General features: G+C 55.7%; 1 protein-coding gene across 2 annotated transcripts in view; it reads right to left on the bottom strand.

The window, feature by feature from the left end:
- Positions 1-22,585, bottom strand: part of COL5A1 (collagen type V alpha 1 chain) — a 197,390-nt gene that overhangs the window by 31,013 nt on the left and 143,792 nt on the right. For both annotated transcript variants that reach the window (XM_017513083.2, XM_017513082.2), the window contains exons 33-48: positions 17,605-17,649; positions 17,413-17,466; positions 16,328-16,372; positions 15,837-15,890; positions 14,666-14,719; positions 11,440-11,493; positions 10,535-10,642; positions 8,782-8,871; positions 8,630-8,683; positions 7,377-7,484; positions 4,361-4,468; positions 3,355-3,408; positions 2,301-2,354; positions 2,100-2,207; positions 1,260-1,313; positions 1,050-1,157 (exon numbers count right to left, since the gene is read on the bottom strand). In XM_017513083.2, the coding sequence (XP_017368572.1) occupies positions 1,050-1,157; positions 1,260-1,313; positions 2,100-2,207; positions 2,301-2,354; positions 3,355-3,408; positions 4,361-4,468; positions 7,377-7,484; positions 8,630-8,683; positions 8,782-8,871; positions 10,535-10,642; positions 11,440-11,493; positions 14,666-14,719; positions 15,837-15,890; positions 16,328-16,372; positions 17,413-17,466; positions 17,605-17,649 (1,152 nt within the window). The remainder of the gene's footprint in view (positions 1-1,049; positions 1,158-1,259; positions 1,314-2,099; positions 2,208-2,300; positions 2,355-3,354; positions 3,409-4,360; positions 4,469-7,376; positions 7,485-8,629; positions 8,684-8,781; positions 8,872-10,534; positions 10,643-11,439; positions 11,494-14,665; positions 14,720-15,836; positions 15,891-16,327; positions 16,373-17,412; positions 17,467-17,604; positions 17,650-22,585) is intronic.

Raw genomic sequence — 22,585 nt, forward strand, 5'->3', positions numbered from 1 at the left:
AAAAAAAAGGAAAAAGAAAAAAAGAAAAAAGGAAAAAGAAAGCTTTGGAAACCACAATCAGGCAAACCTGGGAACACAGATGTGGAGTCAGAGCTTGGCACTGTCCCACCTGGCACACGTGCACACACACACATGCACTGATGTGCACACATGAGCTGACATACACAGGCACGCACCGATGTGCACACACAAGCTCACATACACAGGCATGCAACAATGTGCACACACGAGCTCACGTACACAGGCACGCACCGATGTGCACACGTGAGCTCACGTACACAGGCACGCACCGATGTGCATACGCGAGCTCACGTACACAGGCACGCACCGATGTGCACATGCGAGCTCACATACACAGGCACGCACTGATGTGCACACGTGAGCTCACATACACAGGCACGCACAGATGTGCACACGCGAGCTCACATACACAGGCACACATGCATGCACTGATGTGCATACATTAGCTCACATACACAGGCACACACCGATGTGCACACACGAGCTTACATACACAGGCAGGCACACACACACAAAAAAATGTGTGCACACACGAGCTCTCATACACAGGCACATGCACACACACACACACACCAGCCCATCATGCTCACTTGGCTCCAAAACCAATCAGCTGAACTGGAGAGGGCCAGGGGCTCTGAGAAAATAACTCAGCTGGTGGAAAGGGCACGCTTAGCAAGGCCAGTGCTTTAAGGAACAGATGATTTCCACCGGAGCGGAGGTTTGGAGAAGGAGGCAGCGGCCTTGCTGGTGGGGGCACTGTCTGGAAACTCTGCAAAAGGACGTCCCAGATGGCCACCCAGAGTTCCCAGTTCCATTTCACAAGTACTCGACTACGTTTCAAAATGCCTTTCATAGGAATAATCCAGCAAGCCACATGCACAGAGATGAGTACATCACACTCAGAGGTACACACACATGCACACACACAGAGACATATACACGCGTGTGCACACACACACACACACACACACACAAAACTCTCTCCAAACAGCCACGAATCTGCCACCAGAGCAGGCACAAGGCCTCACCTTCTCTCCCACTGCGCCAGGGTTTCCTATTCCGCCCGGGGGACCTTGTGGGCCATCAGCACCCGGAGCTCCGGAGGGTCCTCGGGGGCCAGGGGGACCTGGGGGGCCCTAGGAAAAGGGAGAGATGACTGAGCCCAGAGGAAACGCAAACATTTCCCCAAAACACGAGCCGCTCCTACGGCCAGGCCCTGGAGTCTCAGCCACACTTACCATCTGGCCCACGTCTCCGGTCTCACCCTTCTCGCCTGGAGGTCCCGGCAAACCCTGAGAACAGGAAACTTCCCAGTTAAGTGCTGTTCTGTCAAATACACCCATCACGTCTGTGACCTCCACCCACACAGCACCACTGAGCCCCCAAAGCCCCGGGAAGGTGCTTCTCTGCGTACAGCTACCCGCCAGGACGTCCCAGGGTTCCGAGTCTCAGAATCAGCCCGAGGAAATAAGCAGAGAAGATTGCAAAGATTTACGACCAAGGTGCTTACAGCAGGTCCCATAAAATGATAAAGCCTAAGGAGCCATCAGCAGGGGACGCCTGGGTAAATTATGTCACCACCAGATGCTGGCTCACTGCGCAGTGACTGAAAATCATGTTTCCCAAATAAACAGAAAGTCACGTGTGATGGCGTTCAACATGCCTCCTAACATCCAATGGGAATGGGGGATGGAAAATGGGAAAAGCTGGGGACAAACTTTCTCTATGACTTATGACATGGTTAATTTTGCAAAAAAACAAATAAAATGACATATGCGCCTCTGTGTATGAAAATACACGAATTTAAAAGCATGGCAATGAAACGTGCTCAACCGTTTATCGTCATCGCTAGGGGGTGCGTTTAGAAGTTATCGTTGCCGTTCTTTTTAACAAATCATCAGTTTCCACAATGAGCATGGAAATAAATGCGGCTGCTGAAGAGCGGTGGCTGCAGCATGTCTGGAATTCTGGGAAGCCACGGCACCTCCCATTGGATGAGGAGGCGCAGGAGGTCCCCTGCAGCCTGGCTTTTGTTTTCCATTCTTTTAAGACAGGTGAGGTGAGAACCCCGAAGTTACCTGCAGCCCCACTGGCCCGGGGGGTCCAGGAAAGCCTCTGGGACCTTCGTCCCCTTTCTGTCCGAAAAGACCCTGCTGGCCCCGAGGCCCCGGCTCGCCATCAGCTCCCTGCAGGGAAATAAGCACAAGTGAGGGTGCTGGCCATGCAGCAGGTCTGGAGAGCACAGGGCTTTCTGGAGGTCACTGAGCGCAGATACTCACAGAGGGGCCCGGCTGTCCGATGGGGCCTTGAGGACCGGTAGGGCCGGGAGGACCCTGTGGGGAACAAGACACAGACATGGGTGGCTTCCTGGGTGGTGGAGAAGGCTGAGGGGGTTGGGTCAAACCCTGAGCCAGGGGACCCATGCATCCATCACCATTCGTTCAGTCTCCAAATGTGGCGTTCCTCGCACCACGGCGCAAGCCTGCCGCAGGCTCTGGCAAGTTCAGGGATCTTGGTTCCACCCTGAGCCCATTTCTGGATGGCAAAGGCCGCTGCCCCCAGTGTGTCCTCTCAGCTCCCGCTATGCACCCACAACACGGGCACGTGAGGCCCCTTCAACAGTGAGCATCCAGGATCACAAGCCCCTCTGGAGCCTTGCACCCAGCACCGTGTAACCTGCTATGCCATCTGCAAGAGAGCTTGGCATGGGCCCATGGGAAGGAGGCAAACAAGGAGGGCGCAGCGCCCTCGGCCCCGGGAGCCCAGCCCACAGCTAGAAGGGCTCAGCCCCCACGGCAGGCCTCCCAGGAGTATAGCTCCGGCTCGCCTGGGAATCAAAATACTGGGTGAAGGGCCCACTGTACAGGGGATAAGGAGACCTTTCACCCATCGGGAGGGAGAGAGCTGGTGGCAAAGCGAAGGGGCCTTTGCAAGAACATGCTAGTATTTCTAAACAGACCAAGAAGCGAAAAGGGGAAAATGAACAGGTATTTGGTCAATGGTGCTGCCTCTGCTGGAACATTCTGGTTCCCTCACCTCAGAGGGCAATGGATGTGTCTGCAGAATCCAAATTCTTAAGGACAGACATGCTTGACTTGTTTAATTTCACACAACCAGTGGATGCTTCCTGTTCATTCTAACACAGAGAGACTCACTCCCAGATACACACGTGCACACAGATGTTATCGGAACACACACGCCTAGGAGATTTTCACAGCCTGTCCCGCCAGTCATCAGCAATGCTGGCCAAGAACGCACACGGCCCATGGCCCCCAGCCTGTGACGACACCCCTCCGAACCCGGGGACCACTGCGCTCCCCGAGCCAATCTTACCTGCTCGCCTTTGTCTCCCTTGCTTCCTTTCTGCCCCGGCTCCCCGATCTCTCCCTGGGGGAAGGGCGGGGGGATTCCGTTAGACAACCTGACACCCACTTGAACCTTTCCTGCTCCCATAAGGAATTTTTCTTGGAGACTAAGAACAGTGCCCTTTGCAGGTGGCCCCATAACTTTCCTGCGAAGAAATGTTTCCATCTCTTGATTTCCTTTTTACTACAAGGGCTAAAAGGGACGAGGGCTTGATCTGACGTTCTACAGGCTTTTAGTCGGCTTGCAAATATGGGAAAAGTCATGTGGAAAATATTTACTCTGTTTTTCAAATTGGGCCCCTACCAGGACAACATAATAATAGACAACTCAATTACTATGTTGCCAAAGAAGTGATTAAAACGCTCTCTGCTGTTTCTGCTGGTGCAAGTCAGTCTCGCACCCGAGATGTAAGACATCCTCCACGCAGAGGTGACAAAGTCGGAAGTGTCCCCAGAGAGGTGTCAGAAATGGAAGTTAAAGCAGAGCAGAGTTTCACGGCCCGCATTAAACGAAGGATAAAACACATGCCCCTGCAGTCGTCGTTTCAGAATTATAAAGCACATTCTTAATGAACGGGAGCCTTGATAATTCAAGTGCAGACATTTAAAAACAGACACTGAGCAAAACCTCATTAAACTGGGCTCCGCGGTTTCAGAATTTGAAATGATCTAAGGGGACTGGGGAGCATTTTTCTCTGCTCTGGCTACTCACAGCAAATGTCGTGGGCAGCCTCGAAATGACACAGGAGGAAGTGGTTTGCAAGTTCCCTCAAGCATGCCACGGACTGCGTGGATTACCACTTACCTGTGGGCTGCCACGAAATCACCCCCTCCCACCAGGACTGCAAGGGGGGTGCGCATCGCTGCCAGCTGAGCCGCTACACCCGCAGCGCCCTATTCTGGAAAATCACCACCCTCCCTTGCACCTGCCTGCCCACCCGGCCCAGCCATGTGTCAGTCTGGATTCTCCTTACCTTATCTCCATCTTCCCCAGGGGGACCCACAGGGCCAGCTGGACCCGGGAGCCCCACAGGACCCTGGAGACCGTCTCGGCCAGCTGGGCCTTGTGGGCCCTTCTCGCCCTAGAGAACAGACAACATCTCACGTCAAATGTGGCTCCAACTTCGGCACACCCCACCACCAGTTAATTACCCAAGAGAGGGACCCGTGGACGGGAAGTGGGAGTTGGGGAGGGCGACCAGCCCCAGAATCCTAATGGATTTCAGCCGGGTCCACAGAGGGCCGGCTCTGAGCCTGACCCTATACGGTGAACTGGGGCATCCCTGCAATTAATCCACACTCATGCTAGGAAAGGCTGCTCTTTTACAGATGGGGAAACTGAGGCACAGTTGGTGAGCAGTAGAGACAGGACCCAAAGCCAGCCAGCCACATTGCTGAGTCTGCATGTGGACCATGTAAGCTAGTGACAGGGAGCCACGCCCAGTGACCAGATGGCCTGAGCTCCACCTTCACCAACTTCCCGATGCTTTATGACCTCCGCAGACACTCTCCCTGCACGCACACACAAGGACATGCATGCACACACATGAAGACACGCAAGCACACACAGGCACACACCATGTACATACACACGCATGCACACACACACAAATATGCCTGTGTATGGACACGCATACATGCATGCATGCATATGCACCTGCACAAAACAAGCACACTCACATGCATGTGCGCACACATAAGTATGCACCGACATGTACACACAAGCAAATGCATGCACACACGAGGACATATGCACAGACAGGCACACCGACACGTGTGTGCGTGCACAGGCACACGGGCATGCATGCACAGGTACACACACAGGGCACATCTGCATGCACACGCACACCCTGCGTCTCCTGTCCTTCTAACTTGGACTCAGTTTCATCCTAACTGCCTGCTTGGTGATCTGAAAATGATCCTAAGTGCTTGCTTTGCTACGTTTTATCAGCCACCACATCACTCTGTAAACAGCCTGCATTTTCTCATCCCAGCCAGGAATCCCCTTCTCCCGACAGACACATGGAAGGAGTGTGTGCCCGTCGGGAAGGGGCACACAGCAGAACAAATGTGCACAAATGTTCTGGTCTAAACGCTGCCGGGATTTAGTCACCCCTCCCCATTCCGTCTTACCATCTCCTCCCTCCGAAACTCACGGCCCACTCTTCAGACTTAGCTCCTATTCATGGACATTTCTACCCTACTTAGGCTAGAAGAGGCAAAGACCACGTGTGGGGCTTTTGTGGGAGCTTCCTGTCCTACATTCCCGGTCAGGTCGGGAGCTCTCAGAGACGTCTGACCTTTGCTTAGCCTTTCCTTCCCTCTGGAGCTATTCCGGGAGAATGAAGAGCTTCTCCCTGGGTAGAGCAACTCTTGCAAGGATTCTGCTTCAATGTGTACTCTCAAAACAGTGAACCAAGCCACTCCCAACTGGCTGTGTGTGCGTCCTGTGCACCGACTGTCCCGGGACTTCTGTTTCCTGGCAGTCCAGCTGGACCCACGTCCTGGGTGCCTCACTGGAAACTATCAGAAGTCACCGAAATTGCCAACAACACGTTGGACAGATTCTCAGTGGCACAGATGTTTCCATGTGGGCTCCAGGGGCGGTCCTGCCCAGGGAATGTAGGCTGTTCCTGCTACCCGTGAGCCACTGAGAGCAACACAGACAGGAAAATCACAGCTTTCTGGCCGGGCGCGGTGGCTCACACCTGTAATCTGAGCACTCTGGGAGGCCGAGGAAGGTGGATCACCTGAGGTCAGGAGATTGACACCAGCCTGGCCAACATGGTGAAACCCCGTCTCTACTAAAAATACAAAAATTAGCCAGGTGTGGTGGCATGCACCTATAATCCCAGCTACTCAGGAGGCTGAGGCAGGAGAATCGCTTGAACCCCAGAGGTGGAGATTGCAGTGAGCTGAGGGTGCGCCACTGCACTCCAGCCTGGGCGACAGAGTGAGACTCTGTCTCAAAGAAACAAAAAAGAAAAAGAAAAGAAAAGAAAATCACAGCTTTCCAACAAATCGATCAGCACCCACGCCTAACTCAATCTGAGACGGGCTGTGCCGACACCAGCCGACTCCCGCAGAGAACTCAAGCTCAGTCTGACCCTCTGTACTGGGAAGAAGTTGAGATGAAATTGGTCTCCACAGCTGACTGAACGTGGGGTTGGGGAGATGGCAAAATTGTGTGGCACAAGTCAAATGCGGGGCCGGGTGGGCCACTTCTGAACGGTAAGTGGTGTTTTGTGGGTTATTCACGAAAGCAGGCTGGCAGGAAGCATCTAGGCAAGAAGGCGGCTCACTCATCTCCTTCACGGAGACCAAGATCAGGTCAGCCTCAGGACATGCTCACCACTCCCAAGGCTTCGAAAAGCCTGCCAAAGTCAGGGCTGGCCAGCAGGTGGGCTATCCTGGACACAGAGGAAGGTGCCTCGTCTTCCTGTCATTCCCCCACCGCCCCTTCTTTGCTGGACATCTGCTCTCCATGCCTGTCCCCCAACCAACAAAGGGGACTCCCCAGTTCCAAATACCCTTCCCCGTCAAGAGCCCAGCCATGGGTCCGGGCCAGTAGCGGGGAGCAGTTCACACAGGGGGCAGCTGTGGCCTGACCACACAGATGGCACTGAGGCTGGACGGAGACCAAGTCCACGGGGCACTGACTACCTTCAGCCCCTCCCTCTGTCCACATATGTGGGGAACACCAGCATGCAGGCGTGGACAGGCTGAGTCCCGCCCAGCATCCGCCCCACAAGCCCCTCTGGCTCAGCTGATCACAGAAAGAATGTGGCTGGTATTGGAACTCCTCCCGTGCACCTCAGACAGGTCACCGGGGGACACACATTCTGCCGTAGAGAAAGGCCGCAGATCTCACCCCATCCCCAACCCCAGGAAATACCCCTGGGGTCATCACAGGGGGAGGGACGAGGCCAGACACGGAACAGCCCCAGCACCTCTGAGGGAAGGGCTCCCCCAATCCAAGGCAGTACTTACGGGAGCCCCTTTCTCTCCTGCCGGCCCTGGGGGGCCCTGGGGCCCCGGCCTCCCTGGAATTCCGATGGGCCCAGCAGCGCCAGCCGGACCTCTCTCCCCTGGAGATCCCTGAGGTGGGGCAGGAAAAGAGTTTGCTTCAAAGGCTCTCAGACTGCATGGACACAACTTAGTAAAGCACCAGCTAATCACTCCACTCACGTGCTCACTCCAGGGCCCACAGTGGCTCCCTATGGCCCTTTGCAAGCACAAACTAACTGGTCTAGCGTTTGGGGCTCTGTGTTCTCCTGTCGCTCCAAGCTCCCAGGTGCCCCTCCCCCAGTGTCTGACAATATGCCCTGTGGTGTGCTTGCCTTCAATGAGCTCCCCTTTCTAGGAGCCTGGCACCGCCTCCCCTCAAGGGCCTGCATGCCCACGGGGCACCCTCTCCCCTCCAGGGCCCCCATACCCATGAAACACCCCTCCCCTCCAGGATTCACATGCCCCGAGGGGCACTTCCCCCCTCCAGGGCATCCCCTCCCCTTGAGGGCCCCCGTGCCCATGGGGCACCCCCTCCACTCGAGGGCCCACATGCTCATGGGGCAACCGCTCCCCTCCAGGGGGAGGGACGAGGCCAGACACAGAACGGCCCTCCAGGGCCCCCATGCCCCTGGGGCACCCCCTCCCTTTAAGCACCCACATGCCCATGGGGTACCCCCTGCCCTCCAGGGCCCATGGGGCACCCCCACCCCTCCCCTCCCCTCCCCTCTCTGCTATGCTTCTCCATGGTATGTAGTCTCCAGGGGTAGCCTGGCCTGGAAGCCGTCATATGGATGGGTGGGCGCTGGCCTCATCAAGGGCCATCCTGCCCAGTGGACCCCCCACTCTGGGCAGCCTGGCTCTACCAAGCATCTTCAGAGTCCATGAAGACCTGTGTCTGTTTCTTCCCCTGCTGGCCCAGCCCAGACCCATGCTAGGCGTGTGGCTTTCTCCTTGCTCCTCCAGAGAGCGTGCTCCACCGGCCACACAGGGTCCTTCCTCCTGCCCTCCAGCCTGCCCAGTGCTCTCCTCTCCTCGGTGTCCCCCTTGGGACCCTTTGGCATCCTGGCTGCTGGCTTGGGATGTGCTGTCTGCATCTCCCCAAAGGCCATCTTCCCCGCTCCACTTCCCACCCTCGGGGGTCTGGGGCAGCTTCACGGCCTGGGCTCTCGGGGACTGCGCCTTCTACCTGGAGGGTAGGTTTCAAGAAAGAGGATGGGACAAAGGCTTTGACTCACCGCAGGGCCTGGGGGGCCGGGTGGCCCTTCGTTGCCTTTCAGTCCGAGAGCTCCCTGCAAAGCCATGAAAAAGGTCAGTCAAGGGCACGTGGAGAGAGTCCCCCAGGGCTGCACACTGTCCCATTTCACTTCCCGCCTAGCCTCTCACTCACCACTGGACCAGGAAGCCCTCGGTCCCCAGGGAAACCACGTAATCCTGGAGGGCCGTCTTTCCCAGGGAGGCCTGCGGGGCCTGGGTCACCCTGAAAACAGAGTCAGAGATGAGCTTTTCTGGAGCCAGCAACACAAACGTCTCACCAGCCCTGGAGCGAGGCCAAGGACTGGAGCCTTCTCATCAGGCACCCCTGGACGTGGGCTGGACTGGGCTTCTCCTGGCCACTTAGCTGTAAAAGGGATTTCAAGGTCTTGACTGGACTTGGCAGCCCACGTGTGGGATCACGGCCCGAGCCCCGCCCCCCCACCCCCGCCAGGAGGCCACGCTCATGTGGCGGGCTCTGCGCACAGACCTGACTCTACCCCTGCTCCGTGGAGTGCCAGGGCCCTTCCTCCCAAGGCCCCTAAGGGCCACGATGGGCCATGTGGGAGTTGAGGCCACATCTACCTTTCCCATAGATTTGGGGCTCCTTGTAAGACCGTGCTCAGACAAAGAAATCCAAGGTCAAAACAGCGTTGAAAACATCCTCCTAAATGGACTTACTACTTAAGGGACTTGCTTCAAGCCTGAAACCACATTTTCTGAAAAAAGTCACCGCTTAGCCCATACTTTCCCTGAGGTACAGTAAAGCTTTGATATCTTCCAGAACGTTCTCTGGGGTCCAATATGGAGCACAGTGGTGTTTTCAAACGAGCAGGTCAAATGCCCGCGGCCGCCTGTCCGAGCTCAGAGAGCTCTCTGTGTCTAGACACACACAGGCGGGCGTGTTCACGTGTATTTGTTGCTATATCTATGCACACACGCGTGTGGGATCATTCTCAGTGTTTCTTCATCTGCTACACTTCGTTATTTTTCAGGCTTGCTCTCCTGTGGCCGCGGGCTGGAGAGCCTGTCCTTGCTGTGTCCCTCACTGAAGCGCTGAAAGGGAAGGACTATCTATTTTTGTGCTGACACAGCAAGTTGTAGCCATTCAACCTGGGCCCCCAGGAGCCAAGACATGAAAAGGGGGCACTTGGAGCTGGCACCACGAGGTGGGATAGAAACACGTTTGCTTGGCCGGGCGCGGTGGCTCAGGCCTGTAATCCCAGCACTTTGGGAGGCCGAGGCGGGTGGATCACGAGGTCAAGAGATCGAGACCATCCTGGTCAACACGGTGAAACCCCGTCTCTACTAAAAATACAAAAAATCAGCTAGGCATGGTGGCGCGTGCCTGTAATCCCAGCTACTCAGGAGGCTGAGGCAGGAGAACTGCCTGAACCCGGGAGGCGGAGGTTGCGGTGAGCCGAGATTGCGCCATTGCACTCCAGCCTAGGTAACAAGAGCGAAACTCCGACTCAAAAAAAAAAAAAAAAAAGAAAAAAAACACGTTTGCTTTTCGCATTTATAATTTCTCAGCCCCTTGCGGTGAGGGGTTTTGAAAGGACCACTTTCCGCTAAGTGTCCTATGGACACACGAAGTCTCAGAGCTTTTTTCTGGGAGCAGGGCTGGCAGCTGCAGGGAGGGCAGAGGGTGCAGGATGGGGGTGAGCCCTGCACTCCCCCTATAAGCCCATGCCCGAGTAGGGCAGCACGATTCCAGGTGTGAATCCAGCAAAAGTGAGCTAATCGTGCACTCTGGGTCTGGGGAATGAACTGAGGAGCGTCTGTGTGAGGAATTACCCACCCATCAGAAAAGAGCAAGAAAAACACCAGGTCCCAAAATGACTGCTTAAGAAATGCCTGGCCTGACACAGAAGGTTCCAGAAACTCACCTTCATCCCTTCTTTTCCAGCAAGGCCCGGCAGCCCCTGTTCACCGGGGGGTCCAGGGGGCCCAGGGTGGCCACGCTCACCCATTGGGCCCGTTTCTCCCGTGGGACCCTAGGGGGAAAGTCAGTGTCAGCCACAAACGTTTCGAGTAACCCACCAGGCAGCCAGCGTCTCTTCCTAAATCCAGGGGCAGCCCTGGCCACGGAGGCGAAGGCCTGCTACAGGCTCCCCCCAAAACCTCCACGTGCCTTTGCAAGCCTGCTCTTCCTGACAAAAATCCAGAAGGTGGGCGTTGCTAAGTCGCTCGCTGCCTGGTCCCTGCAGGGCCCCACATGGCCCTCTTCCCCCAGTGGTACCTTCAGGAGGCACAGCCAATCTGCCTTCCTGAGACATGCCCTGTGGAGGCCGATTCAGCCACAGGACAGGCCGAGGATGGGAGAAAATCCACACCAGGGGCAGAGCCCACATGACCTCCAGTTCTGTGGCTGCACGGGTCCCCGCCTTACTCACTGCTACGTGAGGGGTGAGCTTTCTAGGACACAAGGGGACCCCTCCCTGTTTTGCAGCTTAGAAGCACCAGGCTTGTGGCACCAATAGGACCCAGTGGCAGGAGGACTTGGCTGCCTTGGACACCCACAGCAGGGATGAGCCCAGCTCCTGAGCTGGCCCAGGTCTGGTCCGAGCCACCCGGTGAGCCTTGGGCGGCCTTCCTTGCCCTGCGTGCTGCATCCGTGTCGAGGGCAAACACATCTTTGCTTGCTCCCGTGTGGGGCGAGCCTCAAGCTGAACAACATTCAGGACCCAGGACACTCTCTCAGCAGCACCTGCGCCTCTGAAATCATGGACCCTCTTCTCTGAGGGCAAGTGACACTGGGTGACCCATGGGATCCGGGGATCCTGGAGCGTACCTGAGGGCCGACCACGCCTGGGGGGCCTGGAGGGCCAGTCTTGCCTTGGAAACCCTGTTGAGAGACAGTCACCACCCTGAGGGTGCTGCATGGCCCGCGCCATCCCACCCGGCACCATCCTGCCCCGCGCCATGCCGCCCGGCACCATCCTGCCCCACGCTGTTCTCAGCAGGACGCTTGCCCCTCACCGCCCTGCCCCTACAGTGGAGGTTCCAGACTTCGTGTGAGAGGCCCATGTCTGCTGTTTCATTTTTGCACCAGTTCCAGGAGGGTAACGAAGCCACACAAGCTCATGTCACTGGCTGCTCTCACCCCGCCCCCATCTTCAGGCCGACGCAGTTCATCCCTGTCATGTCACCAAGTCTTCCTCTTCTGAGTCCGCTTGCTCCCCTTTCTGGACTGGGGCTACTGCTGGCTGTTTCTCGGCAGCGGCTCTGTGGCGTCTGCCCTGCTTAGGTGTGGACGCCTCTCACGCACGACAGGTGATGCTGCCCGCGTGCTCCTCGGCGTGTATTTAAAGCAGGCAGGAGCAAGGGCCGGCTGCTTTCATAACACAGCAGCTTGGATGTGCTATTTTTAGCCTGATTCAGCGGGAATATCTCACGCCCGCTCTGCATGCTCACGCGTAGGTGACGATCCTGGCTTCGTCGTGGGTGTCACCACGCTTTCTGTACTCTCCTCAAAGGAGAAAAATGACCTCAAGGCAACATAAGCCTCATTTCCGGGCACGTCTGCAGAGCAGGACAGGTGCAGGCGAGATACCATCTGCAGGTGCCACGTGACACTGGTGTGACAGGCACACCTGCCTGGAGGCCTGGAGGGAAACTCTAGGCTCCCGAGGAGGAGGTGGCTGGCTCCGAGGCCAAGCTAGGGCTGGAGGGCTCATGGCCTCACTGTCCAGCAGCTGGCAAGATCTCACTCTGGGCCCTGAGCCAAGTGAACCCACAGCAGACGCAGCTGCTGCTGCTGCTTTTTTGAGACGGAGTTTTGCTCTTATTGCCCAGGCTGAAGTGCAATGGCGCAATCTCCGCTCACTGGAACCTCTGCCTCCTGGGTTCAAGTGATCCTCCTGCCTCAGCCTCCCCAGTGGGTGGGATTACAGGCATGCGTCACCACACCCAGCTGATTTTTGTATTTTTAGTAGAGACACGGTTTCTCCATGTTGGCCAGGGTGGTCTCAAACTCCCGACCTCAGGTGATCACACCTTGGCTTCCCAAAGTGCTGGGATCACAGGCGTGCACCACCATGCCCGGCCCAGATTCAGCTTCTTTGCAAACTCTGGGAGGGCTCTCTCCTTTAAGCCCAGCTCAGTTGTACACGATGATCATTTCTAATGTAGGTTGCACTTACAGGGTCAGAAGGAAGGGGTGGTGGACAGGGTCAAGGGCCTGCCCTGCTCAGTGGACCCAGGGAGAAGAGTCTGAGAGCCCAAGGGGACACGGGAGGCTGGTTAAGCTGTGCTGGCGTCAATGTTAACACCAAATACAAAAGGCCTCCCCCAGGGACCCTCGGCCGCCTTGGCCATCAAGGACAGAATATGACCTCAGCCCTTTGCTGAGAAATAAGTTTCTGGCTAACATTTAGGAGAAATAATGTTTGCATTTCATTTTTTAAAAAAGAAGGAAATCAACAGTCCAGAGAAGCTCCTTCTGAAAGGCTTGCTTGGACTAGCCCATGGAGGAGCTGCCACGTCCCAAGTGGGCCCCAGCGATGGAGCGCCCACTGCATCCCTCCAGTGCCCTGTGTCTAGGGAGGCGGCTGGGGTGGCAGAAGGCAGCTGGAAGTACAGCTTTCTGAGCAGAGACGAGCAGCTCAGCCTCTGTCCACAGTAAGTCAGAGGGAGAAAAGCTCATCTAATGTAAAACCTTCTATCTTGTCTCCTTGAAGAGGCATTAGAGAAAAATATGCAAAGCTCAGAAGAAATATTTTAATTTTTCTCTATAAACAAAAGAGCAAAGCAGTCTCCATTTATCAGGCAGCATGCACCGTGCAGAACACCAGCGGAGGTATAATTAAAAGGGGTTTCATCACAATGAACCAAAGAAAGACAAAGAGGACTTTTGAAAAGCAGGCGTGGAGAACAGATTAAACAGGGCACTCACAGTCCCATCCCACATTCCACAAAGGACCTGCTTTTGCTGGGGGAGTCCCATAGATACCTGGACCACTAGAGGCCCAGCTGCAGAGAGCCCTGCAGTGACGCTGGCACCCCCCACTCTCCGCTGGGAAATGTTGGCATCTCTGCGATTCATCCTTTAAGCTGAACAGAGCAGGTGGGCACATGGAAAAGGGGCACAGAACGGTGACAAGGAAGCCACCTGACACTGCCATGTCCCCAGATGTTCACAGCCTGGAGCCCCGGGCTGGCAGGTGTGGGCCAGGTTACAGGCATGCCAGCACCCTTTCCTGAATTGCACCTTCAGGGAACTGGGCTAAATTCCAAAGGGCTGATGGGGCCGGGAAAAGGATCCCATTTCCGACAGGGGCTTTTTCTCCCTACTGAAAACACGGGGTCTTCTGTGTTCTAGCTGAAGCAACCAGTAATATGCATTTCTAAAGTTAAGGGGAGCTCATGACTGCAGGGACCACATGCCTAGCGGAGCACCCAAGAGGAGGGGGGCTGCCTCCACCTGACTGGCACTTGTCTTCTTTACTATAAAAGATGTCAATCAAAGGCATCCTCCAGACCCCCTGGATTGGACTGGAAGGGCCTGGGTAAGCACAGTGGCATGGGTGCGTGGCCCACAGTCACCCTCTTGAAGTTCTGCAGCATCAAATAACCAAATGACACAGAGTGACATGTAGACCCTTTCCTGACACTTGCCCAGTTAAAAGACGTGTCCCTCAAGCTGGGTGGCACTCGCCACTATTCTGGAGGGAAAATCAGGTTGGATGCATGAGGCTTCGGTCCGCCCGGGATAACCTGTGTGTATCTTTAAATGTGGCCTCTCAAAGTTTCCCAAACCAGCCCAAAGCCGGCCCCTGCCTTCTGCCCATAGAGGCCACAGGGTGCTGCCAGCCTGTATGACTGCCCTGCCCCAGCCCTGCCTCGCAGCCTGGCCCCAAGTCAGCAGAAGGTGGCCTGGCCCTTGGGGGCCTTTCTGAGGCCAACTTGTCTCTCCCAGGCTGGGAGGGTCCTAGATGGCGCCGGGCAGCCAGGGCTGTGCCCACATGCAGGGTGGTCAGAGAGCCAGCCAGCCACGGCCCCGCACCCATGATACTCACAGTCTCGCCTCTCTGTCCAGGGTGTCCTGGGAGTCCATCCTTGCCCGGAGGGCCCTGAAGAAAGAATCAGGGGAAAGAAGGTTCGTTCATGTCTGAGAAGCACCCACCTTGGGGATCTGACATCACATGGGGCGACCCCGATTCATTTCCACAACCTGCCTCTGCACTTCCTCTGAAGAGCAATCACCCGGCAGGCATGGGGACAGTGATGACAAAACTCAGGCCGTCGTTGTTAAAGGCGCCTGGCCGTCATCCCACAAAGTCCTCACAACTGCCCCAAGGGACGTACTGTTGTTGCCCGCATCGCCCAAGGGAGAAACTGAGGCAGAAGAGGCCAGTTGGTGTCCCGAGGTCCAGCCAGCAGGTGGCACAGGCGGCACTAGGACCTGAGTCTGTGGGGTGGCATAGTCGGCCCCTCCCCCTAGCCCTGCCATGCCTGCTGGGTCAGAATCCCACGGCTAGATGGTTGTCGAGACTGGAGGAGACGCATTGCACCTGCCGTAAGGCAAACTGTGTCCCCCAAAAGGACATGTGGAAGCTCTGACCCCCAGAACCTATACCTGTAACCTCACTTGGAAATGAGGTCTTTGCCTGTGTCAGCTGATGGGGCCAGGAAAAGGATCCCATTTCTCACAAGAGCTTTTTCACCCCACTGAAAACACTGGAGTCCTTTACCGTCTAGACAAAGGAGCCTGTACCGTGCATTTCTAAAGTCAAGGGCAAGGTCAAAGGGGGACCATGACTGAAAAGCCCGTGTGCCCAGCGGAGTGCCTGACTGATCCCACTTGGCTCCCTGGCTTCCGGCCTCCAGGGCTGTGGGAGAAGAGCCTCATGCAGTTCCCAGCCACACCCAGATCCTGGTAATTTATGATGGTGGCCCCAGGACACTGACACAGAACTCAACGAGAAAACCATGTGGGTCTAAAGGAGAGAGGGCCCCAGCACGCAGCTCTCTCCAGCGCCGCAGCGTGGGCACCGGGACACAGTCACAGACTGCCCCGAGGCAGCCTGGGCAGGGGGTCTGCCCCCTCATCTGAATGGCCGGAGTTTCACCACGGGCCTCCCTCCACCCGCCGGCCACCGTGAGGAGCTCCGAACAGCCCTTAGAAAAACGCAGGCGGTCTGTCGGGGGGACAGGCAGGGCTGGCCCAGCATTGAAGCCATTACTTACAGGGGGGCCCTTGGGTCCGGGAAACCCTGTCGGTCCTTGGGGTCCATTGGGTCCCTGGGAACAGAGAAAGGCCAGCTTGAGGGCAAGTGTTGCTTCGGAGCAGCTCCCGCTGCTGGCGTCTCGGTGCCGCTGGCTCTCCAGACGCAGGTGTCATTTCTTCCCACCCAACGGCCTTTCCTCCATTATTCCAGCTCCTCCCTCACCCAACAGCAGGAATGAGGGACTCTTGGGGGCAGGACGGGGCCCAGGACCCATTTCCTGTCACCTCGGCCACTCCCGAATCCCAAGACCAGGGCAGGGGTGGAGGTCCCTGACCTACAGGAGAGTTCACTCCCTGGGCGTGCTCCACCCTTGGGATCTCAGGAAAACCCTACCCTTCAGCAGGGTCCGAGGCGTGCCTCTGAGGCCCCAGCCCACCCCAGGACAGAGTGCCGGGGCCGTCGAGGCAGGCTCTGCCTTCAGAGACATCCCCGGAGGCTCAAGCTGCTTACCCGCTCCCCAGGAGGGCCAGCTGGGCCGTCGCCTCCAGAGTTGCCCTTGAGAGGGAGGGAGAGAGAAGGAAAAGCTTATGATTGTTACTATTCAGGTGAGAAGGCTCTGACCCTCGACATCGTCGGAATATGCGAGTCAAACACTGCCTGTGTGCACCCCTCAAGTGGGTCTGACCCTCAATAAGGGGCAGAAGGCGTGGGTGCCGATTTGTGGCTCCCAAAGCCGGCCTGTCCCCTGCCGCTGCGTGCAGCTGACAGTGAGCCAGCGTCTACAGGGCTGAACATTTCTGGAAAGGTCTTCTGGGTGGGACGAAGGCTGTGTGCAGCCTCGAGCACCTCGGAGATTGGTGCAGAGGCAGAAGCAGTAATCCACTCTCGGGCTGCCCCCACCCGATAGCTCCAAGACCTCACAGGTGAGCCTCGTGTCAGCTCACGGGGCACCTGAGATGCGCCTGAGAGCTTGTCCCACAGTTTAGGGTGGCAGGCCAGGGCATTCTGGTCAGCGGAGGGATGGGCCGGCTGTGCCCCTTGGCCACTGGAAGACTCATCCCAGTGGGAACTCGCTCTGGAGTGGCTTCCTGGACAAGAAGGAGCAGCCCACCTGTGGGGTCTGTGTCCAGATTCTCCACCTGAGGAGTGGCTTCAATGCCCCTCAGTGGGAAGAATGTGCACGAGGCCGGCCTGGGCTTTCCCCTGCCAGAAAGCACTTTCAGTAAGTTCTGGCAGAGGCCTCTGAGCTCTGAAACCCCTTTCAAGAAAGGAAATAAGGCCTCCCGACCAGGGCAGGTGGGTCTGCGGTGGGCCCGGCCCCTGCTGCGTCTCTGGGGTCCCAGATGTGTTGGGTAGAGCCCTGCCTCTGCTCTGCTGCGGCCTCATCCCATAAGCATAGCTGTCAGCCACTTAATTAAATCTGATCTAAGGTGTCCAGAGGCTGCTGGAGGGGACAAGCTCCTTCTTAAATACACCTAAGAAAACATCCTGCTTTAAAAAAAATAAAAGTCACAGACACTCTCAGGTGCTCCATGTCTCCGTAGCCTTGCAACTTGGGCTCATGCTGCCCACCACCCAAGAGGCCAAAGACATACCTTGGGGCCAGGCTTCCCAGTGATGCCCCGGGGGCCTCTTTCACCCCTCGGACCCTGGACAGATGGGAGAGAAGGAAGGTCAGCTCCAGCGACAGCTCACAGACACCGCCTTCCCCAGCCCCCCGCACACGCTCCCTAAACCACGCTCCCATTTCCCAGACATGCCCACAAGCCTTTTAAAAGGACAGTTACCGTTGGGCCTCGCTGTCCCCGCGGTCCCGGCTTTCCAGGGGTCCCCTAGAATCAGAGAAGGGGCTGGTCAGTCACTCTCTAAATGCCCGGCCCTGCATAGGAGGCGGCCGTCCCCCGGGTTGTTGAGAGACTGTGAATTCAGAGCAGGCTAGGAGGAACGTGGGCTCCCCGCCACCCACCTTATCCGTGTTTTAATAGGAGATTTATCAGGGTGAGAAGCTCACCGCACACCGACACAGAGCTTTTCGCTCCTGCACAATCCTGCTGAAATCCAATTTTCCTCCTGCTGTCTGATGGATGTGTATACTATTATCTGCTTTCTGTCCTGAAAGCACACTGCCACCTCCCTCCTCCTTCCTCCCTCCTTCCCCTCCTCCTCATCCCTCTCTCTCTCTCTCTCTCAGCAGGAAAGGAAATCATTAGTGCAAGAAGAGAGAAGAAAGTCAACCCCTTTCATACATAATTTACTTTTGCTACAGTAAGAATATTAGCCCTTGAATTTTCAACAGGTTCTGCAGACGGGCAAACTTGCAATTTAATATCTAAATCATATATCCACGAGTCATTGGCTTCTCCTCTAATAGAATTTATACTCTTTTTTCTATTGTTGTTTTGCATTTTCCAAACCACAGAAAAACAAATGCAGTGCCAAGAGATCAGAGCTGGAAGATGCAGTCAGCCTACGGCGCATGGAAGCCACGGGCTGACCGTGCAGGGGCCCTACAGCCCTGCCACATCCCAACTCGGCTTCCTGAACTTCACTCTGGTTTCTCATGCTCCGGTTACCTCTAGGCCCACGGTAGGCCTGTGTGGCTGGAGGCCACCTGAGACGCTTCCTCTCATCATCTTTCATTCATTTGCTGCCAGAATCAAAACTGCTTCTAGAGTCTCTCATTTTGAAATGCATTTAATAAAACCATTTATGATGATGAGTTAATTATGTAGCTTTTTAACAATGCGCTCCGATTCCAGCTCTTCAATTACTATGGTGATATCCTTTGGCTTCAACTAAATATTTGCATATGACAATTAATGAAACATCTGCTTTCTTCCAGTGATAGGCATTTTACAGGTGAGGACACCCACGGCCAACCTGGTCACTCCCAGCATTTAGATGTGGACGGCCCAGGCTGCCAGATTTTCTCATTCCAATGCTCCCCTAGAATGAAAACCCTCCACCCAAAAATAGTCCCACTGTGACCCAGGCCACAGGTTTAATCCTGCAGCACAAAGGACCGCAGCCCAAGCTCACTGTGCCCGAGGCAGGAGCAAAATATCGACTTGGCCACAAACGCCATCTGGGGCTCCCAGGAGGCATCTTGCTCATCTGTTTTCTTTATAAACTAACTCAAGCCAAAGAATTTTGAGTCCCTGTGACTGGAGCTGTGGAACAGAATGTCCCCAAATCCCCCCAAGTCTCCCTAACCTTCTCCCCAGCAAACTGAATGGGGGACCCTGTCTTCTTGCCCTTCGGAAGGCAGGGACACTCCCAGCAATGGCTGTGCCGCGAAGCCAAACACAGCTTGAAGGTGTGGGTACCGCCGGTGGGCAGTGCATCTGAAGGGCTGGTCTTCCCTCCTCCCGGGAAGGGGCTCCTGGGTCTCTCCTTGGCCCGAGGAGCAAATCAGCACTTTGCCCAGGTCCATTCCTCTTCCTTTGGCTTCAGCTGGGTCGACATAGCGCTTACGTCCTTGGCATGTCCATGTCTGGCCCATAGTCAAGGTTCACAGAACCAACACTAGCTCCGTGGGAGGTAGGACCAGGCAGACAGAGGGCAGGCAGCCCTTAGATGGAAGTCAGACACACACATACATATGCATACACACACGCATGCACACACGATCATACACACAAACACACACGAACATACGCGTACACAAACACATGCATGCACACGCAAACACACACATGAACACAAGCATGTGTACATGCACATACATGACACACGTGCACGCATGAACTCACACATGTATGCACCCATGCACATGAACACACGTGAATGCACATGTGTGTGCATAAACACACATGCACACACATGAACACAATTCCCACACATGCACACACACGAACACACACATGCACACAAACACACATGCATGAACGCACACAAGCACACACACGTGAACATATGCACGCACAAATGCACACACACGAACACACGTGAACATACAGGTGCATACACAAACACACATGCATGCACACACGCACACATGAACACAAGCATGTGCACATGCACACACATGAACACACGTGAACACATGAACTCACACATGTATGTACCCATGCACATGAACACACAGGCAAATACTCATGTGCACACATAAACACACATGCACGCATGCACACATGCATGAACACCCATGAACACAATTACCACACATGCACACACACGAACACACACATGCACACATACGAACACACATGCATGAACACACACACACACGCACACACATGAATATATTCACATACGCACAATGCACGTGCACACAAATGAACACATGCACGCACACATGCACACACATGTATGCATACATGTACACACGCACGCATGAACACACACAGACATGCACACATGCACACAAGCAAGCACACATGAGCACACACATGAGCACACACATGAACACGGATGCATGCACATAATGCACGTACACACATGCATACACATATGCACGTACACATATATGTGCACACACATGCACACACGCACACACATGCATGCATGCTCTCAGGCCTGGCATCCTAGCACCTAGAAGCATCCATCTGGCCAGAATATCCAAGATATTTTAAAAGACCTCTCTGGGTCGGGCACAGTGCCTCATGCTTTTAATCCCAGCACTTTGGGAAGCTGAGGCAGGCAGATCACTTGAGATCAGCAGTTCAAAACTGGCCATGGTGAAACCTCTTCTCTACTAAAAATACAAAATTAGCCAGGCATGGTGGTGTACACCCGTAATCTCAGCTACTTAGGAGGCTGAGGCAGGAGTATCACTTGAACCTGGGAGGTGGAGGTTGCAGTGAGCCCAGATCATACCACTGCACTCCAGCCTGGGTGATAAAGCAAGAGAGACTCTGTCTCAAAAAAATAAATAAGATTTAAAAAATCAAAGACCTCTCTGGGTGAGCACACACCTCCTGCTGGCTTTTCCCTTCACACCCCTGGAATGGCCCCTGACGATTCCTGCCCCACACTGCGCTCAGAGCTGCTTCCAACAACCTCTAGAGCCATTCCCCCTGGCTAAAACCTTCAGTGGGTCCCAGTGCCTTGGGCTAAAGAGCTTCTCCCAAAGCAGCCGGCTGCCTGGCCAGGCTCTGCAGCCCACAGCTCACTCCCATGTCTCCCTTGTGGGGCTTGGCCCTGTGCCAGCCTTCTGGCTCTGTACCTCCTGATCCCATAGCTCTGCCTGCTCCACACCGCACGATCCACTTCTGTACCTCCTGCAGGCCTCAGCAAAAATGTCACTGCTCCAGCAGGCCTCCCTGGACCGTCTGGGTCAGACTCTGGTGCCCACGACCTGTTCCTGACTCACCCTTGTCTTGTCCTTCATCAACACAGCCACCACTCCCGAGTGCAGCTCACTGGGTGGTGTCCCTCTCTGGAGGCCAGAGGGATGCCTGGTTTGACCACCTGAGTCCCCAGAGCCTAGCAGAGCACCCAGCACTTAGCAGGGACTTACGACGCATGTGCTGTTTAAGTGCATGGACTGCCCCAAGACTACCAAGCACAAAGCCCAAGGCAAAAGACAGGTAGCCAAGGGCAAAACCCAGAAAGCAGGATCCATTCACGGAGGCGCAGAAGACAAGCCAGCGCCCAGGGGCTTCTGGGTAACCTGAGTTACCTGCAGTCAACAAAAGAGGATGGGTCCCTTTGCAAGGACAGCCTGGACCCCAGCTTCCTGTGGACAACTGGGAAGCCCAACCTAGTAGACCAGACGCTACCCACACCCTCCGTCATTCAGTGAACGTGGCACAAAGCAGCAGCCCTATGCGGAAAACCAGGCAGTGCTGCAGGCGCCATTCTGCAGTGATGATGCCACTGAAGGCTCATGCAGGCAAAGGCTGCACTCAGCGTCCTGAACGGGAAGCTTCAAAGGACCGTGATGGCGGAGATGAAGGAGGGCAGGGCTCCATCTCACACACACGAACCATCACGGCTCAAGTGGAAGCAAACAGCCTCGCCTTTCAGCCTGAGGTCTGTGTTGTGGGTTGTACCAGGAGCCAGGTGCAGCAGTGAATGAAATGTCCCCAGGCAGGGCCAGACACCAGAGGCTGCCAAAAGGCTGTGAGTGGCTCCCATGTGTGACTGGGGCACATGGTGTCTGGCAGGTCTTGGCTTGAGCCAGGCTTTGCGTTGTGACTGGAGATCCACAGTGCTGATGCCCTGGACAGTGGCTGATGGGGACCAAGGGGCATCTGGAGCATCCGTTCAAGCTCCTTGGCTCAGGGATGGGGAGGCCGAGACACATGAGGAGCAGAGCCCCAGTCAGGAGCCTGGGAGTGACCAAGGTCTCCTGGCGCTCCACAAGGTCCCTGGTCCCACACAGACCTCCATGGAAAGGGCTTGTGGTCACATCCCATGACTAGCTGCAGAAGGTCACATCCTCTCCTGGACACTCTCATTGCAGTGCAGTGTGAAAGGTCCCCCAGCACTGCAGCGGCCCACTGGGGTACCCCATATTCCCCATGCTTCTCAGAGTAGTATCTAAGAGTATTTCAGAAGACAGCGTATCCCCAAGGCGCTAGCCAGGGCTTCTCCAGAGGAAGAATGACAGCTAGATAGAGACAGATGGAGAGGTGGATGGGTTGGGTGGATATAGACAGAGATGGACAGATAATAGAAGATGGATGGATGGATGGATGGATGGATGGATGAGTGGGTGGGGGGATGGATGGATGGGTGAGGGAATTAATGACAGATGGATGAGTGGGTGGGGGGATAGATGATGGATGGATGAGTGGGTGGGGGGATGGATGATGGATGGAT

Source organism: Cebus imitator, unplaced genomic scaffold (genome assembly GCF_001604975.1).
Source record: "Cebus imitator isolate Cc_AM_T3 unplaced genomic scaffold, Cebus_imitator-1.0 Scaffold486, whole genome shotgun sequence".
NCBI lineage: Eukaryota > Metazoa > Chordata > Mammalia > Primates > Cebidae > Cebus > Cebus imitator.